The sequence below is a fragment of the Eschrichtius robustus genome, chromosome 17 (genome assembly GCF_028021215.1).
Source record: "Eschrichtius robustus isolate mEscRob2 chromosome 17, mEscRob2.pri, whole genome shotgun sequence".
Classification (NCBI taxonomy): Eukaryota; Metazoa; Chordata; class Mammalia; order Artiodactyla; family Eschrichtiidae; genus Eschrichtius; species Eschrichtius robustus.
The window spans coordinates 85061044-85076154 of record NC_090840.1 but is presented as its reverse complement, the minus strand read 5'-3'; the positions used below and the strand labels follow the sequence as shown (position 1 = coordinate 85076154).

The 15111-nt window shown below is 55.5% G+C and overlaps 1 protein-coding gene across 1 annotated transcript in view; it reads left to right on the top strand.

Moving 5' to 3' along the window:
• TSNARE1 (t-SNARE domain containing 1) overlaps nucleotides 1–15111 on the top strand; it is a 101531-nt gene that overhangs the window by 7749 nt on the left and 78671 nt on the right. The window contains exons 3-8 of the mRNA XM_068525747.1: nucleotides 153–650; nucleotides 4727–4804; nucleotides 5537–5606; nucleotides 10325–10404; nucleotides 13111–13208; nucleotides 13648–13707. Coding sequence (XP_068381848.1) covers nucleotides 153–650; nucleotides 4727–4804; nucleotides 5537–5606; nucleotides 10325–10404; nucleotides 13111–13208; nucleotides 13648–13707 — 884 coding nt within the window. The remainder of the gene's footprint in view (nucleotides 1–152; nucleotides 651–4726; nucleotides 4805–5536; nucleotides 5607–10324; nucleotides 10405–13110; nucleotides 13209–13647; nucleotides 13708–15111) is intronic.

The window sequence follows — 15111 nt, the reverse complement described above, 5'->3', positions numbered from 1 at the left end:
ACCCAGGCCTCTGGACAACGCAGCAGGGAGGGGCCGGTGGGTGGGAGCCGGCAGCAATGCTCTGAATCTGAAGAGGCTCCCCGGAAGCCTCCACCGTATCTGCCACCCCACTGGCTGGGGCCTTAAACACCCGCCTTTTGGTGCCTTTCCAGGGCCAGGGGTCTCCACGGACGGCAGCAGGACACCGGAGCGCACCTCACTGCCTGCCGGCCCGAGGAAGGACTTGGCTGCAAGGGCCCATGGCCGGGTGGCGGGGCCCAGGGCCTCCCGGGCCAAGAAGAGGAAGCCCAACTTCTGTCCGCAGGAGACGGAGGTGCTGGTGGCCAAGGTCAGCAAGCACCACCAGCTGCTGTTTGGCACCGGGCTGCTGAGGGCCGAGCCCACCCGGAGGTACCGCGTGTGGAGCCGCAACCTGCAGGCCGTGAACGCGCTGGGCTACTGCCGCCGCGACATCGTGGACCTCAAGCACAAGTGGCGGGACCTGCGTGCCGTCGTGCGGCGCAAGCTGGGCGACCTGCGTGGAGTGGCCCCCGGCCCCGGCCCCGCCAAGCCCCAGGCCCTGGCCCTCACGCCCGTGGAGCAGGTCGTGGCCAAGACCTTCTCCTGCCAGGCCCTGCCCTCGGAGGGCCTCAGCCCCGAGCTGCCCAGAGGTGAGTTCATCGCCCAGCTCGCCCGGCAGGAAGCTCGTGGCCACTGAAGGCCGCGGCCCCTCCCCTCGCTCCTCCCTCCACGATCTCTGGACCCTTCCTGTCCTTCATCCTTTGCTCCTTCACTCACGTGCTCGCCCAGCCGGCCGTCGTGCACATGACAGCGTCTAAACCCCAGGCATTCAGGGGGCTTGGCTTCCTCTCGGCGGTGCTCGTCCCCTCCCTCACCCTCACGTCGCAGAGCAGAGCCAGGCACAGACAAGATGCAGCTCTCCTCTCAAGGGCGTCTAGTTCCAGCCTTTGGGCTGTGACCTACGATGAGAAAGACCTCTTCTCCTGGCAGTGTCACACGCGAAGCTGAAACACAGGGTCTCCAGGGCAGCGCTTACCCTGCTCTGTCCCAGACGCGCTGGCTTTTCTCTCTCTGTTTCTGGTTCAGCGTCCAGAAGAGGCCTCGGCTCGGGCTGGGCTGGCCCTGCAGCTTCAAGATGGGCAGGTGGGGACCTGAGACCCGGGTACCTCGGGCCTCCCAGGCAGAGCCCTTCCCGGGCTTTCCAGGGGAGCATTGCTCTGCGGGGCCTGACTTCTCCACAGAGGCTCCAGTCGGGCACAGTGGGTCAGGGAGGGCGAGGGCAGCGCAGGCCTGCTGTCTGGCAGCCCAGAGAGCGCTGGGGCGGTAATAATAGGTGCCGTCTGGGTGGCACGCGGGCCGCAGAACTGCTGTGTGAGGCCATCGTGGCAGCAGCTGTGGAGCCAGAGGAGGGTGAGGGCGCCCAGTACCCATGCTGGGTCCCCGCTGCGCGGGTCCCTGCTGCACGGGTGTCACATCTCCGTGCTGCCCTGGGGCTGGGCTGGCCTAGAGCCAGGGCTGCAGTGGGTGGCCCCTGCTCCCCTCCAGATGCCGGCCCAGCTCTGCTCTCGCTCCCAGCCTGTGTGAGGTCTGCGGGCTGCTCTCCTTCGGCTCCGGCTTCCTTCCCTGTCCTAATATGTTCGAGGACTGGCCGTGGGTGTTGGGTGTTTCGGTAGCTTGTCCTTCTGTTGCTCAGGAGGGGCTGCTCCACGGTTTGTGTCCCGTCCACGTGGTGGGCGGGCTCCTCGTTGCCGGCTTTTGGCAGAGTAAAAGGGCGTGCGACCGTCTGTGTGGACACACATCCTCGCTTTCTTGGTGGGTTTGGATAAATACCTGAGAGTCGAATTGCTAGTCCACTGTGCGTGTAAGTTTAACTTTGTAAGAAACTGCCGAACCGTCGTCCACAGCGGTTGTACGTTTTCAGGCCCCAGGGCAGCTGTGAGAAGCCCTGTGCTTGGCGTCCTTGCTGGCAGTCATGCTGGTTTCGGCCACTCAGAGCTGGCGGGCGAGGGGCCTCGCTGCAGTTTCAGCCCGGTCTCAGCACCTGGGGCTTCTCCTGTGCTCTCTGTCCGTTCATCCGTCTTCTTTGGTGCAGTGTCTGCTCACATCCACGTCCATCTCTTCCTGGGCTGCTGGCCTGTTGCGTGCATCTGCTCAGTCTTGATTCTGGAGACAAAGCAAGGGACCTGCCAGACACCTGTATTGACCCTGTGGTCCACGTTGAGTTAATTTTTGAGTGTGGTGGATTTGGGGTCGAGGTTCCGTAGATATCCAGTTATCGCACTGTTGGTTGAACACGGAATGACCTGGGCACCTCTCTTTTCATGTTTCTTTCAATCTGTGTCTCTGCTTATGCAGCCCACACTGTCTGATTACGGAAACTATATAGGCCAGTATTGAAATGAGTGGGGAATCGTTTCCTCCTGTTTTCCGAAAGGGTTTCTGTAGAATTGGTATTATTCTTCCCTTAAATATGTGGCCACCATCTGAGATGGCATTTTTTTCTCTGTGGGAAGATTGTCGCCAACAGTCTCTTTAACAGTCTGTGCCACCCTTGCTGCGGTTCTTCTTGAGTGAGCTTCATTGTTTTGTGTCTTTCGAGGGACTTGCCTGTTTCGTCTAAGTTGTCAGAGTTGCTGGCACGAGTTGTTCCTAAAGTTCCCCTTGTGTCATCTGAATGCCTGTAGGACCTGTAGTGAGAGCTCCTCCTTCCTTCCTGATGTTGCTAATTTGTTTCTTTTCTATTTTGTTCTCAACTAGTCTGGCTGCAAGTCTATCAATTTTATTGATAGTTTCAAAGAGCCAGATTTTTACTTCATCAGTTTTCTCTATTTACCCACATCGATTTAACTGATTTCTGCTGACCTTATTTTGGGGTTGATTTGTTTCTGTTAGATCATTGACTTGGGCCTTTTATCCTTTTCTAATGTAAGTATTTATTGCCATAAATTATCCTCAGCACATTGCTTTACTTATACACATTTGTATTTATTATGTTTTCATTCAGTTTAAAATATTTTCTAATTTCCTTTGTGATTTTTTTTTTCTTTTACTAATGGTTATTTGGAAGTGTGTTGTTCGTCAAATAATTGTCTATTTCCAGATCTCTTTCTGTTATTGGTTCCTAGTTCTGTTGTGGTCAGAGAATATACTGTGCGTAATTTCAACTATTATCAACAATCGAGACTTGCTTTGTGGCCTGAGGTATCGGCATCCTCTGCGAGTTCCTTGTGTGTCTGACAAGGACGTGCGTTCGGCTGCTGCTGGGTGGCGCATCCTGTGATGTCATTCCGGTCAAGTTGCTGGAGAGCACTGACGGACAGCTGACCTTCTGTCTGCTCGTACTGGGAACTCCTGAGAGTGGGGTGTTGGCGAGTCTCGGTTTTGCCAGTTTCTGCTTCGTGTATTTTCACACAGCGATACGAGGTGCATATTTAGGGTCATTTGTCTTTATCACTCGTTCCCGATATCATTGTAACCATGTTCTTTTGGTCTCTGGTTGGAGCCATTGTCCTGAATGCTACTCTGTCTGATGTCAGTTGTGGCCACTCCAGCCGTCTCATGATTACTGTTACACTGATGCATTTTCCAATCCTTTAATTTATAAGCTGTATCTGATTTTACATGTGAGCTGGGTTTCTTGTGTTCGGTGTGCCGTCGAGTTTGCTTTTGTCCCATGTGACATCTCTGCTGTGGCTTGAGTGGTGGCAGCAGTTCACCCTGAACTTCCGGTGACGGCAGAGATGTTCTGAATCCACACTCCCAGCGTGGTCTTTACTGGCCACGCGTGGGCCGCGACGCACGACCCTGCTTTAGATGGGTTCTCTCTCGTGTCAAAACGTGTGTGTTTGGGGTAAATCTGCCATTTCGATAGTTGCTTTCTTTGTTTCCCTGTGACCCCTTGTCCTTTTTCTCTGTGCCTTCCTGTCTTTGGAGTGACCGAGTGTAGCGTAGTGTTCTGTGTTACCTCCACTGTTGGCTTATGGGTGTTCCTGTTTGGAGCGGTTTTGCTTGGTGTGTGTAACAAGCGTCTGTAGCGTCCATGGCCTTCCCTCAGGGAACAGCCTCGCCTCCACCTGGTGCGTGAGCTCCTTACAGGACTCCTGTCTGCGCCCCTCCACCCCGCACATACATCACGTCTAACGCAGTTGGTACTCGTTTTGCTTCGATGATCACGGTCTCTTCATTAGATCAGGAGCGAGACAAGACGTCTTCGTTTGCCTGCACGCTTGCCCTCTGCAATCTTCAGCTCCTCTGGCAGATCCAAGCGTCCTTTGACCTCATGAGCTGCTTTTAACGTTTCCTGTCCTGCATCTCTGGCTGAAAGAGCTTCTCTCAGCTTTTCTCTGTCTGAGAATCAATCTTTATTTTGCCTCTAGTTTTGAAATATACCTCCACTGGGTATAGAGTTCTGGTTGACTGATTTTTTTTTTTTCCTTTCTTTCAGTGCTTAAAGATGTCATTCCGGGGTTTTTCGGCTTCCACAGTTTCTGAGGCTGCCGTTGCCCTGGGGTGTGCCCAGCAGTGGGGGGCTTGGCCCGAGGAGCTGCCCTCTTTGCCTTTGTCTTCGTCCCCCACTGAGCACTGTGGCTCCTGTTCCATCTCTGAGGCTCTGCTGGACCCCGAGGGGGCACAGCTGGGAGGGGGTGACTCTGCCCAAGCATGGTGGCCCTGGGATCCGGCAGGCTGCGCCGTGAAGATGTGACCTCCCCCTCCTGTCTCCTCGCAGCCACCCAGATGGACCCGAGTGACCTCCAGGAACTGTTCCAGGAGACGTCGGCCAGCGTCTTCCGAATCAACTCGAATGGTGAGTCAGTGCCCTGGCCTCACACCGCCCTGACCCGGGCCGCGGAGTGCGCTGCGCGAGGTTCGGGGTGGTGGCCTTCCGCGCTAGGGTGCCCCGCGGCCCAGACCCGGCCGACGCAGGACAGCGGGGGTGGGGGCAGGGCGTGAGCCCAGCGCTGCGGGCTCGGGCTGGGCTGTGTCCTCGGCAGGTGCCCTCTCGGCCCCGTTCCTCCCTCCGCCATCGCACGCCTGGGACCTGGACGGGCCGCCTTGGGGGGAGCGTCAGAGCCTCCCTCAGACTGGCAGGGCCGCCCCCTCACAGGTCACCGAGGCTAGGGGTCAGGGCGAGAGCCGCAGCCCACGAGGACAGGGCTTGTCCTCCGCTCCCTCAGGACACGGGGGCATGGACACGGGGCGGCCCGGGCTCCCTGCACCCTCGTGGGTGGGGGCTCCCGTTTGCCCTGAACTCTGAGCTCTCCCAGGTCAGAGAGCGCTGACCGGGGGAGGGGAGAGAAGCCCCCGCCGCCCCAGAGCCAGGGCAAGGCCCACTGGGGCAGCTCCCCAGGGCCCCTGAGCCCCACTCGGGCCTGGGCCCCGTCTCTGGGCAGCTGGGGAGAGGGCTGCCCTGGGGCCCTGCTGTGGGGCCTCGGCACCCACGTCCCTGCACAGAGGCAGGCTGGGGGCGCATCCTGGAGGGTGGGGACCGCGTGGTGGAGCCCCGCTGCCCCTGACGCCTGCCCCCTTCTCTCGGCAGTGACCTTCTTGGAGCAGAGCCTCCAGTCCCTGGGGACGCCAAGTGACACGCAGGAGCTGCGGGACAGCCTGTGAGTGTGCGTGTGGTGCGTGTGGGTGTACACAGGTGTGCCCTGCACCCACTCGCCTGCCGGCCCATCCACATGCCAGCCCGACAGCTGGCTGGGCTCACATGGGGCCACCCCCAACACGGATGTGTGACACCCATGTAGACACACCTGTGCACAGGTGTGCACTCCGGTGGCGGGGCATGCGTCTCTTGCACACTTTTTGCTTCACTGACTGTCCCCACATGTGTCTGCCACACACCAGAGCTCTGGCTGCACCTCCGAGGTCTGGGCCAGTCATCGGTGGGTTTAGCGTTCTCTGCCCGGATGATGCTTGATGCTTTGGAATTAGCTGTTATGGCAGCAGGGTAGGGCTTCCTCGTGGCGGGGCTCAGCCCTGCCCTCGGTTCCTTGCATCCCGCAAGTACCCTGGGAAGGAAGAGGGCAGGTAAGGCTATTCCCCTTTTTGGAGGAAGACACTGAGGCCCTGAGAGGGGTTGGATGTGTGGCTCAAGCTGCACCTCTCTCAGTGGACAGGCCAGAACCCAGCCACCCACTCGTCCGTCCGTCCACCCACCCGTCCTTCCTTCTCTCCGTCCACCCGAGCAGTCTGGGACCACCCCTGCCAAGTCTCGGGGTGCAGAGCAAGGCAACAGAGGGCCCTCGGCAGATTTTGTGTGCAATTCTACTTTAAATTATTCTTTGTGTTTCTTTTTAAAAGTAGCACGTATTGTTTCCTGATTGTGAACGTAGGGCGTGCTCGTGGGGACTCGGATGGCCTCCTGCCAGCCTCTTCTCAGGCCCGCAGGTGTTTCGTAGAGTCGCGTTTCAGTGACTGATGTTCTGGATCCTGCTTGTTACACTTAGGGCTGGGGCTGTGCGTGCCCCCGTCACACACTGAAGACATGCCCTTCAGAGGCACAGACGGCGCTGTCGGCTCCGTGTGGTTGCTCAGCTGAGACGCGGGGCCGCTCTCGGGCTGCTCTGTCTTCAGCATCAGGAACGTGCAGTCTGTCTCTGTGCTGCTGCCTGTTTCCGGGTTGGGCTCCTGGAGTGGGGTCTCCCAGGTCAGACGGGTGGCCTTTTCAGAGCCCTGGCCCTCGAGCGCATTTCCTGGGCTGCCTGGTCTGGGGGCTGGAGGATGCCATCACCGATGTGGGTCTGGAGAGGGGAGCAGGCCCTTCCCCGGGCCCCAGCTGCTCCCCACCCGCCCCTGCAGCCTCACCTTCCAGGTCCACAGCTCACTGAGTGCCATCCTGCCCCCCTCCGCCCCCCAGGAACCCCAGACCTCTTGCCCCTCCTCCAGGTGGGGCTGACCAGGCTCCCTAGCCTGTGTGTCCTGGCCTTCCAGAGCCTTCCATGGCCCCATGTGTGGGGGGAATTTGTGCACCTCCTGGACCATTAGCATTTTTAAATGACTTGAGACCAGCACAGAGTTGTCAAGTCTATATTTTCTCCACATTGACAGTCGCCAGCTTTTGTATTTTGCCAAGTAAGGACATTAAAAAAAAAAGTACACTACCAGCCACTATTGCCATCATATTAAAAAAAGATATTTCAGTACTCCTGAAGTAGGCGGGACCTGATCTCAGGAGAAAGGACAGTCTTTCAAATTGAATAAATATAGCTTCATGAGAACCTCACAAGGTTGAGCCTGGTTTTCTCATCTTGCGTGAGACAGGTGTGGGCTTTGTCATTTCTGTCAGCCACGTGAGCGGCTCTGCCCCGCCCCCAGCACGGGCTCCCAGGCTGGCCGAGGTGGCCGGGGTGGTGAAGGTGAGGCTCATCGGTGTCAGCCCAGGGCACCGCTGGGACCCCCCGGGAAGAGTAGCTGAATGGATGGACGGTCCTTCCAGGAGCCCCGGGCAGGAAGTCTGCCCTGCGGCCTCACCTCCTGCTGGACGTCCTCCAGCTCTGCTCATCTTTCCTGAAATTGTTTTGGATACTTCCGATTGGGTGTATTTCAACATAAATTTTAGAGTCAGCTTGTCCTTTTCTGTTTTTTGAAGCCTGCTCTAATTTTATATGGGGTCACAGTGGCTCTGCAGACCCATTTAAAGAGAACTGACGTCTTAGGGATCCTGAGTCTTCCTGGCCGTGAACGTGGTCGGCTTTCGTCTCATTTACAGGTTTTGTTTTTTCCAGCAGTTCCTTGTAGGTTTTAGTGCACTGGTCTTGCATGTATTTTGTTAAATTTATGGTAATGATTTCATATGTATATATTTTTAAATTAATTAATTAATTAATTAATTTTTGGCTGCGTTGGGTCTTCGTTGCTGTGCGCGGGCTTTCTCTAGTTGTGGTGAGCGGGGGCTACTCTTTGTTGTGGTGAGCAGGCTTCTCATTGCGGTGGCTTCTCTTGTTGTGGAGCCCGGGCTCTAGGTGCGTGGGCTTCAGTAGTTGTGGCATGCGGGCTCAGTAGTTATGTCTCGCGGGCTCCAGAGCGCAGGCTCAGTAGTTGTAGCTCATGGGCTTAGTTGCTCCGCGGCATGTGGGATCTTCCCGGACCAGGGATCGAACCCGTGTCCCCTGCATTGGCAGCTGAATTCTTAACCGCTGCGCCACCAGGGAAGTCCCTGTATTTTTATACTATTGTAAGAGGTATTGTTGCTTAAATTTCATTTCCCATTTTTGGTACTGGTACATGGAAATACAGCTGATTCTGTTTATTGCCTGTGCCCTGTGCCCTCGTTATTAGATTCCATATCCCCTAGGATTTTTCTACATAAATGAACCTGTCGTCTGTGACAGAGACTCTTCCACTTAGTTTTAAATCACTGTGCTGCTTACCTCTTTTGTGCCATTACAGTGTTGTAACCGTGTCCTTTTATAGTTAGGATGTCATAAACCTGTAAGGTTCCACGTGGAGGTAGGCAGTCCTGGAAGTGTACGCCCCTGCCGGTGCCCGTTCAGGGGGAGCCGCCCGCCTCTCCTGGCAGTGGCAGGATGCTGCTTTGACTTTACAGTCTCTCTTCATCAAGTTGATCACGTTCCCTTCTCTTTTCTAGTTTTCCTAGAGCTTTTGTCATGAATTCTTGTTGAATTTTGTCGGATGCTTTTTCTGCATAGTTTGTTGAGATGATTTTCTCCCGTTTAAATTTGTTCTGTTAGTATGAGGATTACGTTAATTGATTTTGGATGTCAGACCAACCTTGCATTCCTTGGACGATATGTTATCCTTTTTGTATATGGTTGGATTCAGGTTTCTAATATTTTGTTAAGGATTTTTGCTCCTCTGTTATGTGACTTTTGCTGCTCTTTGCTTTTAGATTCTTTGTTTAGGTTTTGGTATCAGGGTAATGCTGGCTGCGTAAAATATAAGTGTCTCTTCTTGTCTGTTTTCTGGAGGACTCTATAGTATTGATATTACTTCTTCTTTAAATATTTGATGGTGAAGTCATCTGTATTTGTGGGAATGTTTTTAAGAACAAATTTAATTCCTTCAGTAGGTGTACAGCTGTTTAGCTTTTCTGTTGCTTCCTGAGTCAGTTTTGATAATTCTTGTCTTTCAAGGAATTTTTCTTTTTCATCTTAGCTGTCAAATTTATTGACATTTGGGATTCATAATATTTCCTTATCTGGGTGGGAGGTGTGACAAGGAGGGAGGGCTCTGTGGCGCCAGTGGCCACGTGACCAAATCCCGAGGGGAAACACGGCGTGTTGTCCCTGCTGTTTCCTGTGGCCTCCAGGCGACCTGGGAGGAAAGGGTCCCCGCACCGCGTCCTCGGCCTACGCCCCCTTAGGCTGGTGCAGGGTCTCCTTCCCATGCCACCCCCGTCCCCCTCTCCGCATGCCACAGCTCCGTGTGACCCAGGGGCCAGCGTTGGGGCCTGGGGCCTGCCCGTGCCTCCCGGGGTGTCCACCTCGGCAGATGGCACCCGGCTCCATGGGTGGCCTCTCTGGAGCTTCCCATGTTCAGCCCGGGGTGGCCTGGTGCCCACGCCCGCTGCTGCCACGCGGGGGTCTCACAGGGGGCAAAGAGGGGCATCTGCACTGCAGCTTGAAGGTCGGGAGGGTCTCTGGTGTCTGCGCCCCGCAGCCACGCCGGGGCCCTTCCCTCGCTTAGGCCTGTGAGCCTGCAGGAGGCCTGAGGACAGTGTCTGCCCCGTGTCACTCCGTCCACAGGGGCACTGGTCAGCCCTAGGCGGCGAGGGGCTGGTCTTTTCAGCACCTTCAAGGTCACACTCAGAATCGTAAACCGAGGGGCTGGGAGAGGCCCCGGGCCCGGCCTCCCTGTGTTCCTGGGTCTGGAGGTGGGAGTCTCACCATGGCCCCCAGAGGCCTGGGAGAGGGCTGAGCTTTCCTCAGCGGTGGTCCCAGGGCCACCTGTGTGGCCACCGTGCTTCCTGGGCCCCGACCAGTGCTGACCCCCAGCGGCCTTTCCACAGGGAGGGCTCATGGCTGGGGCCCCCGGGGGTGCAGGTGCCGAGCCCGTGGCTTGAGTATGGGGTCCATGGGGGCCAGGAGGTGAGGGGGCCTGGTGACGCTGACCTGAGTTCACCGTGTCATGTCATTTCCCCCCTCCCCCCGCCTCGCCCGCCCCCCTCCCGTGTCCGTCCCTCCGTGGGCCTGTCTTTACGTCCTTCTTCCCGTCTGCCCCCTTCTTCCTCTGCACGACTCCTCCCCTCCTGTGCACTTTCCTGCCCCTCCGCGAGCCCCGCACCTGCCGTGCCGCCCTTCTGTGTCATCCCCCCTTTCTGCTGCCCGCCCCCCGTCTTCTCTCCCCTCCACACCCACCCCAGGCACACGGTGCAGCAGCAGACCAACCACGCGATCGCAGCCAGCGCCAGTGCCCTGAAGCAGATGGCTGAGCTCCTGCGGGGCTGCTCCCGGGTATGTTCCCTGGGGGCCGAGGGGGACGGGGCCCGGGGCCCGGGGTGGGGAGACAGATGCGGACCACGCGGCTGCTCGGGGCAGAGGTCGCGCGTTCCTCTGTTCACTGGGCCGCAGGCCGGGCAGTGGTGCAGGTGCCATGGGCTCCCGGCCTCCTGGGCAAGAGTGCCCCGTCCCCCTGCCCTGCTCTACGTGCCTCACCCACCTGCCACCTCTACGTGTGCCCTTCCTGCCACTGCACTCACCGTCGGCCTCCTCACCGTGGTCACGGCCACCGCATCCCAGGCCACGGCCCCTTCACAGCCCCCATGTCCCCGCCGCCCCTCCCCACTGGCCTCTCACGTACCTCCAGCCCTGGCCGGCTGTCTCTTATCCACACCCTACCTGCTCCCCCAGAGGTTGGGGGAGCCCAGGGCATGCAGTGTTGTTAAGCCCTCGCGGGTTACAGAGCGGGGGCCTGTTTTCTTCAGTGAAGCCTGTTTGTTGCCCATTCGTTTACACGTGGCCCAGGGCTGCCAGCAGCTACAGCAGCAGAGACCCACCTCCAAATCCTAAGCGCTGAAGTGTGGCCCCTCGCAGAGAGGCCCTGCCCCTGGTGAGGAAGACTCAGGCCCCGTGGTGAGGCCCGCGGGCGCCATCCGGCAGTGGGCAGGCGTGGACCGCGGGCGCCGCTCAGCCTGGGCGGCACAGGGGTCCCGCAGAGCGGGAGGAGCACGTGTGTATTCTGTGTGCCCGGGGTGCCCGGATGTCCCTTTGGAGACAGAAAGCAGACGTGGCAGCCCGGGCTGGGGACTGGCCTCAGGAGGACACAGAGGGCTTTGGGGGCGATGGAAATGTTCTAAAACCAGGTGCTGGTGATGGTTGTACGACTGAAGCTTACACTTAAGGTGAACTGTACACTTAAGATAGATGGATTTTACCTAACAAAGTAGACCCAGCTCGAAAACTTGAGTTACACTTTGATAAAAAAAAAATACACTTAAAAAAACGTCCCAGAATCAGGGGTCAGGGGTCCCTGCGTGGCGTGGGAAGGGTGCACCCGAGGTCTCAGGTGGATGAGGCACTCAGAGCTTTGCCGGGAGTGGCGGGCACTGCTCTGCATGCGATATAACAATCACAGCCTGCTCGTCGGGCCCAGAGGCGGGCGCCTGGTCCTGGCCTTCGCCCAGGGTTCACGCAGCACAGGGCAGCGTCTGCAGCGGTTCTGAGGCCTTGGTGTTCATGGGCCTGTTCACGTGTGGCCTTGTGACGCATGTCCCCAGCTCTGTGTATGTCACGAGGGCTGGAAAGCAGAGTTGACCCCCTTGGGAGTTCAGAGGGCTCACTTTTAGCCTAATACATCCTTCCTTCTTGCCATCCACCTACCCACCAGCCCCCCTGTCTGTCCATCTGTCCCTCCATCCATTTACCTGCCCGTCCACTGACTTACCCAGCCATCTACCCACCCATCCATCCATCTGAGAACCAACAAACATTTATTGAACACCTACTCTGCCGGATGCTGGGAGAACACAAATGAGGTCCTGCGGGAGGACGTCTTGTCCAGGCGGGCAGCTTGGGGCACTGCTCTCGCAGGGAAGAAAGGCTGAGCCCATCACCCGGAACTGGTGGTGGATCACATGGGCTGCAGAGCTTCAGATGTTTTGCTCAAAAGCACTAAATAGCCTCTTGGGCTCTTAGGTCTGTCCTGGGGCATACATATGGTGCCAATTACAAGAGCCTTACCTGGACACTGAAACAGACTCCACAGAGCTGCAGCCACACGGAACTGTGAGGCCCAGACACGGCCAAGTGCCCTCGAAGGGCAGGTGTTGGAGAGCTGGTCTCCCAAAACGTGTCTGGCTTGCTGGTGCCCCGCGGCTCCTTCTCACCCGTGGGCTTGCATGGGGTGCATGGGGTGCACGGTGGCAGTGAGGGCTGGGTTTTGGGACTTGAGACGCAGGGTCTGGGGAGTGTCCAGGGCCCTCCTGGGAGCTGATAGGAGGTGCTGGGGGCAGGAGGGAACCAGGAGCCTGTGTCCGCGTCCTGGTCCAAGGACACTGGGACTGGCGTGGCTCCATTGGTGCTAGTGCTGTGTGGTGAGAGAGGAGGGGCTGTGGCTCCTGATGGCCTGGCGGTGCCAGGGTCCAGGGGTCCCATTCCAGCAGGAGGACAGAGGCCGTGTGTGAGTGCTGAGGTGCTGGGGGCAGGATGGATGGTTTGCCGACTGCAGTTCTGATGCTGGGGATGAGATGCAGCCTCACCACCCGTGTGACCTTGAACAGGCCACTTAGGATCTTGTGCCCCAGATCTCCTGAGCTGTTAGATGGGGATCGTAACACCTCTCACCCGAGTAGTTTGTTTTGGGGACCGGACAGGCATATCACGTTAGAGCAGCTGGCCCCGAGGTCAGTGTTGACGGTGCGTGTGGTTTGGGTGGAGATGGTGTTTGCGGTGATGCTGGCTGAGCCCGTGGAGCCCTTGCTGGTGTTTGAGGTGATGGAGATGACGGCACCGGGTGATGAAGATGGGGATGAACCCAGTTCCAATGGCAGAGGGAGTGGTGACGGCCGTGAGGCTGGAGATGGATGGACGGGGACGCTGTGGTGCAGGTGCCGCCAGGAGGGACGGGAGGGGCCCAGGAGCATAGCGAACTGGAGCGCCCAGGGATGGAGGGGCTGCGGGGGCAAGATGAGGCCTCGGCAGCCTGTTGAAGCCCCCCTTCCCCCCTCTTTGCAGCAGGAGTGTCTTCAGCTGGACCGTCTGAAAACTCAGCTTTCAGACGCCATCCAGAGCTATGGAGTGGTGCAAAAGGTGAGGCCCCTGCAGGTCCCCTGAGCACCCACTCTGGGTCCGCCTGGTACAGTCCCATCCCCCAAAGCAGAGGAAGGGCCACCTTGCAGACATTGGATAATCGCAAGGATCTGGCTGGTGGGACCGCAGCATGCGTGCAAGTGAGGGATGTTTACCTCTGGAGTGCTGCCCAAGAGGGTCCTCATGACAGCCCCCTGGGAGGTGGGAGAACAGGTATCACCCATCCTTCCACACCTGCCTGAGTGTGTGGAAGGAAGCCATCTAGCAGATCATCCCCCAAGCCCAGCCAAGCTCCCAGTTTTCCAGAGTCCTGGGGCAGCTGAAGGTGTGCTTTGCTGTTGGTCATCGCCCAGTACTTTGTGTTTATCTGACTGTTTCTTCTCTTTTCCCCACCTTTTCTGTTCTTCCCGTCTCCCTTTTCTTGTACTTTATCCAACAGAAAATTGCAGAAAAGTCCAGAGCACTGCTTCCCACAGCACAGAGGGTTGGCAAGCAGCAGGTGGGTGCTGAGTATTTACCCTGGTCAGTGGGCGTTAGAGGACAGCATAGAATCCAGTGCCATTGGGGCTCCAGGGAAGGGCAGGGAGGACCAAGGTCCTACCGTATAGCACAGAGAACTATAGTCAATATCGTATGATAAACCATAATGGAAAAGAATATAAAAAAATAATGTATACATGTATAACTGTGAATCACTTTGCTGTACAGCAGAAATTAACACAATATTGTAAATCAACTATACTTCAATAAAAATATAGATAAAATAAATAAAATAAAATAAAATAATGAATTAAATATCCTTAAAACAGAAAAAGAAATTGACATTTTACCCTCAGGTCTCTGGCATGGGCTTTATACAGGGAAGTGGTTGCCGACAGTTCTACCTGCTGTACAGGACCAACTTGTATTAGACCAACCCTCCTGTGAGTAGGAACGATAGAAAATCCAGTAAAGAGTGTAATTGGAGTCCTAGATGAACAGGGGGGAGAGAGACTGGACAGAAACAATATTTGAAGAGGTAATGGTTGAGAATTTTCCAAAACTGTCCAAATACTTCAAGCCACAGATTGAAGAAGCTCTATGATGAATAGGATAAAGTTACCCTGTTTCTTAAAACTACGCTTAGTCACATCATAATAAAAATTTGAAAACCAAAGACAAAAATACAATCTTAAAAGCAGATTAAAGCCAGAAAAAAATCTTAAACTCAGATGCCCAAGAAAAAGTCACATTATTTTTAAAAAAGCAATGAGACTTACACTTGACTTTTAAAAAGAAACAGTGGAAGCCAGAGGACAGTTGAAAGAAAATAACTACCAACCTGGAATTCTACATCTGGTGAAAATATTTTTCAGAAGTAAAGGTGAAATGAAAACATATTTAGAGAGACAAAAACTGAGAGAATTCATCAACAGAACTCTCTAAAAGTAGAAAAAGGAAGACAATCCCAGATGGAAGCATAGTAATGGAGGAAGGAATTATGGGCACTGAAAACAGTACAATGTGGATACACCTAAATTCATGTTGACTGTTGAGTAATAATAATAATGACTTGTGAGGTTTAAGATATGGGGCAAATGAAAATACTTGTACAACAACAGCACAGAGGACATAAAGGAGGTAAATGGTGTTAAGGTATTGTAATGTCCTTGCGTCATCAGAGAAGAGACAAAAATACCAACGTAAGGTAGGCTGTAATAACCCAAGGATGCATATTGCATTGTAGGCAATACTAAAAGGACAATATAAGAATAGAAACTGTAACATAGATTAATAGGTACCTATGAAATAATAAAACAAATGATTAATTTAAATGCAAAAAAAAAAATAAATCAACACAAAACAGGAAAAAATAGGAAATAAATTGTAAGATGGTTGATTTATACCACTTATGCTAAGCTAA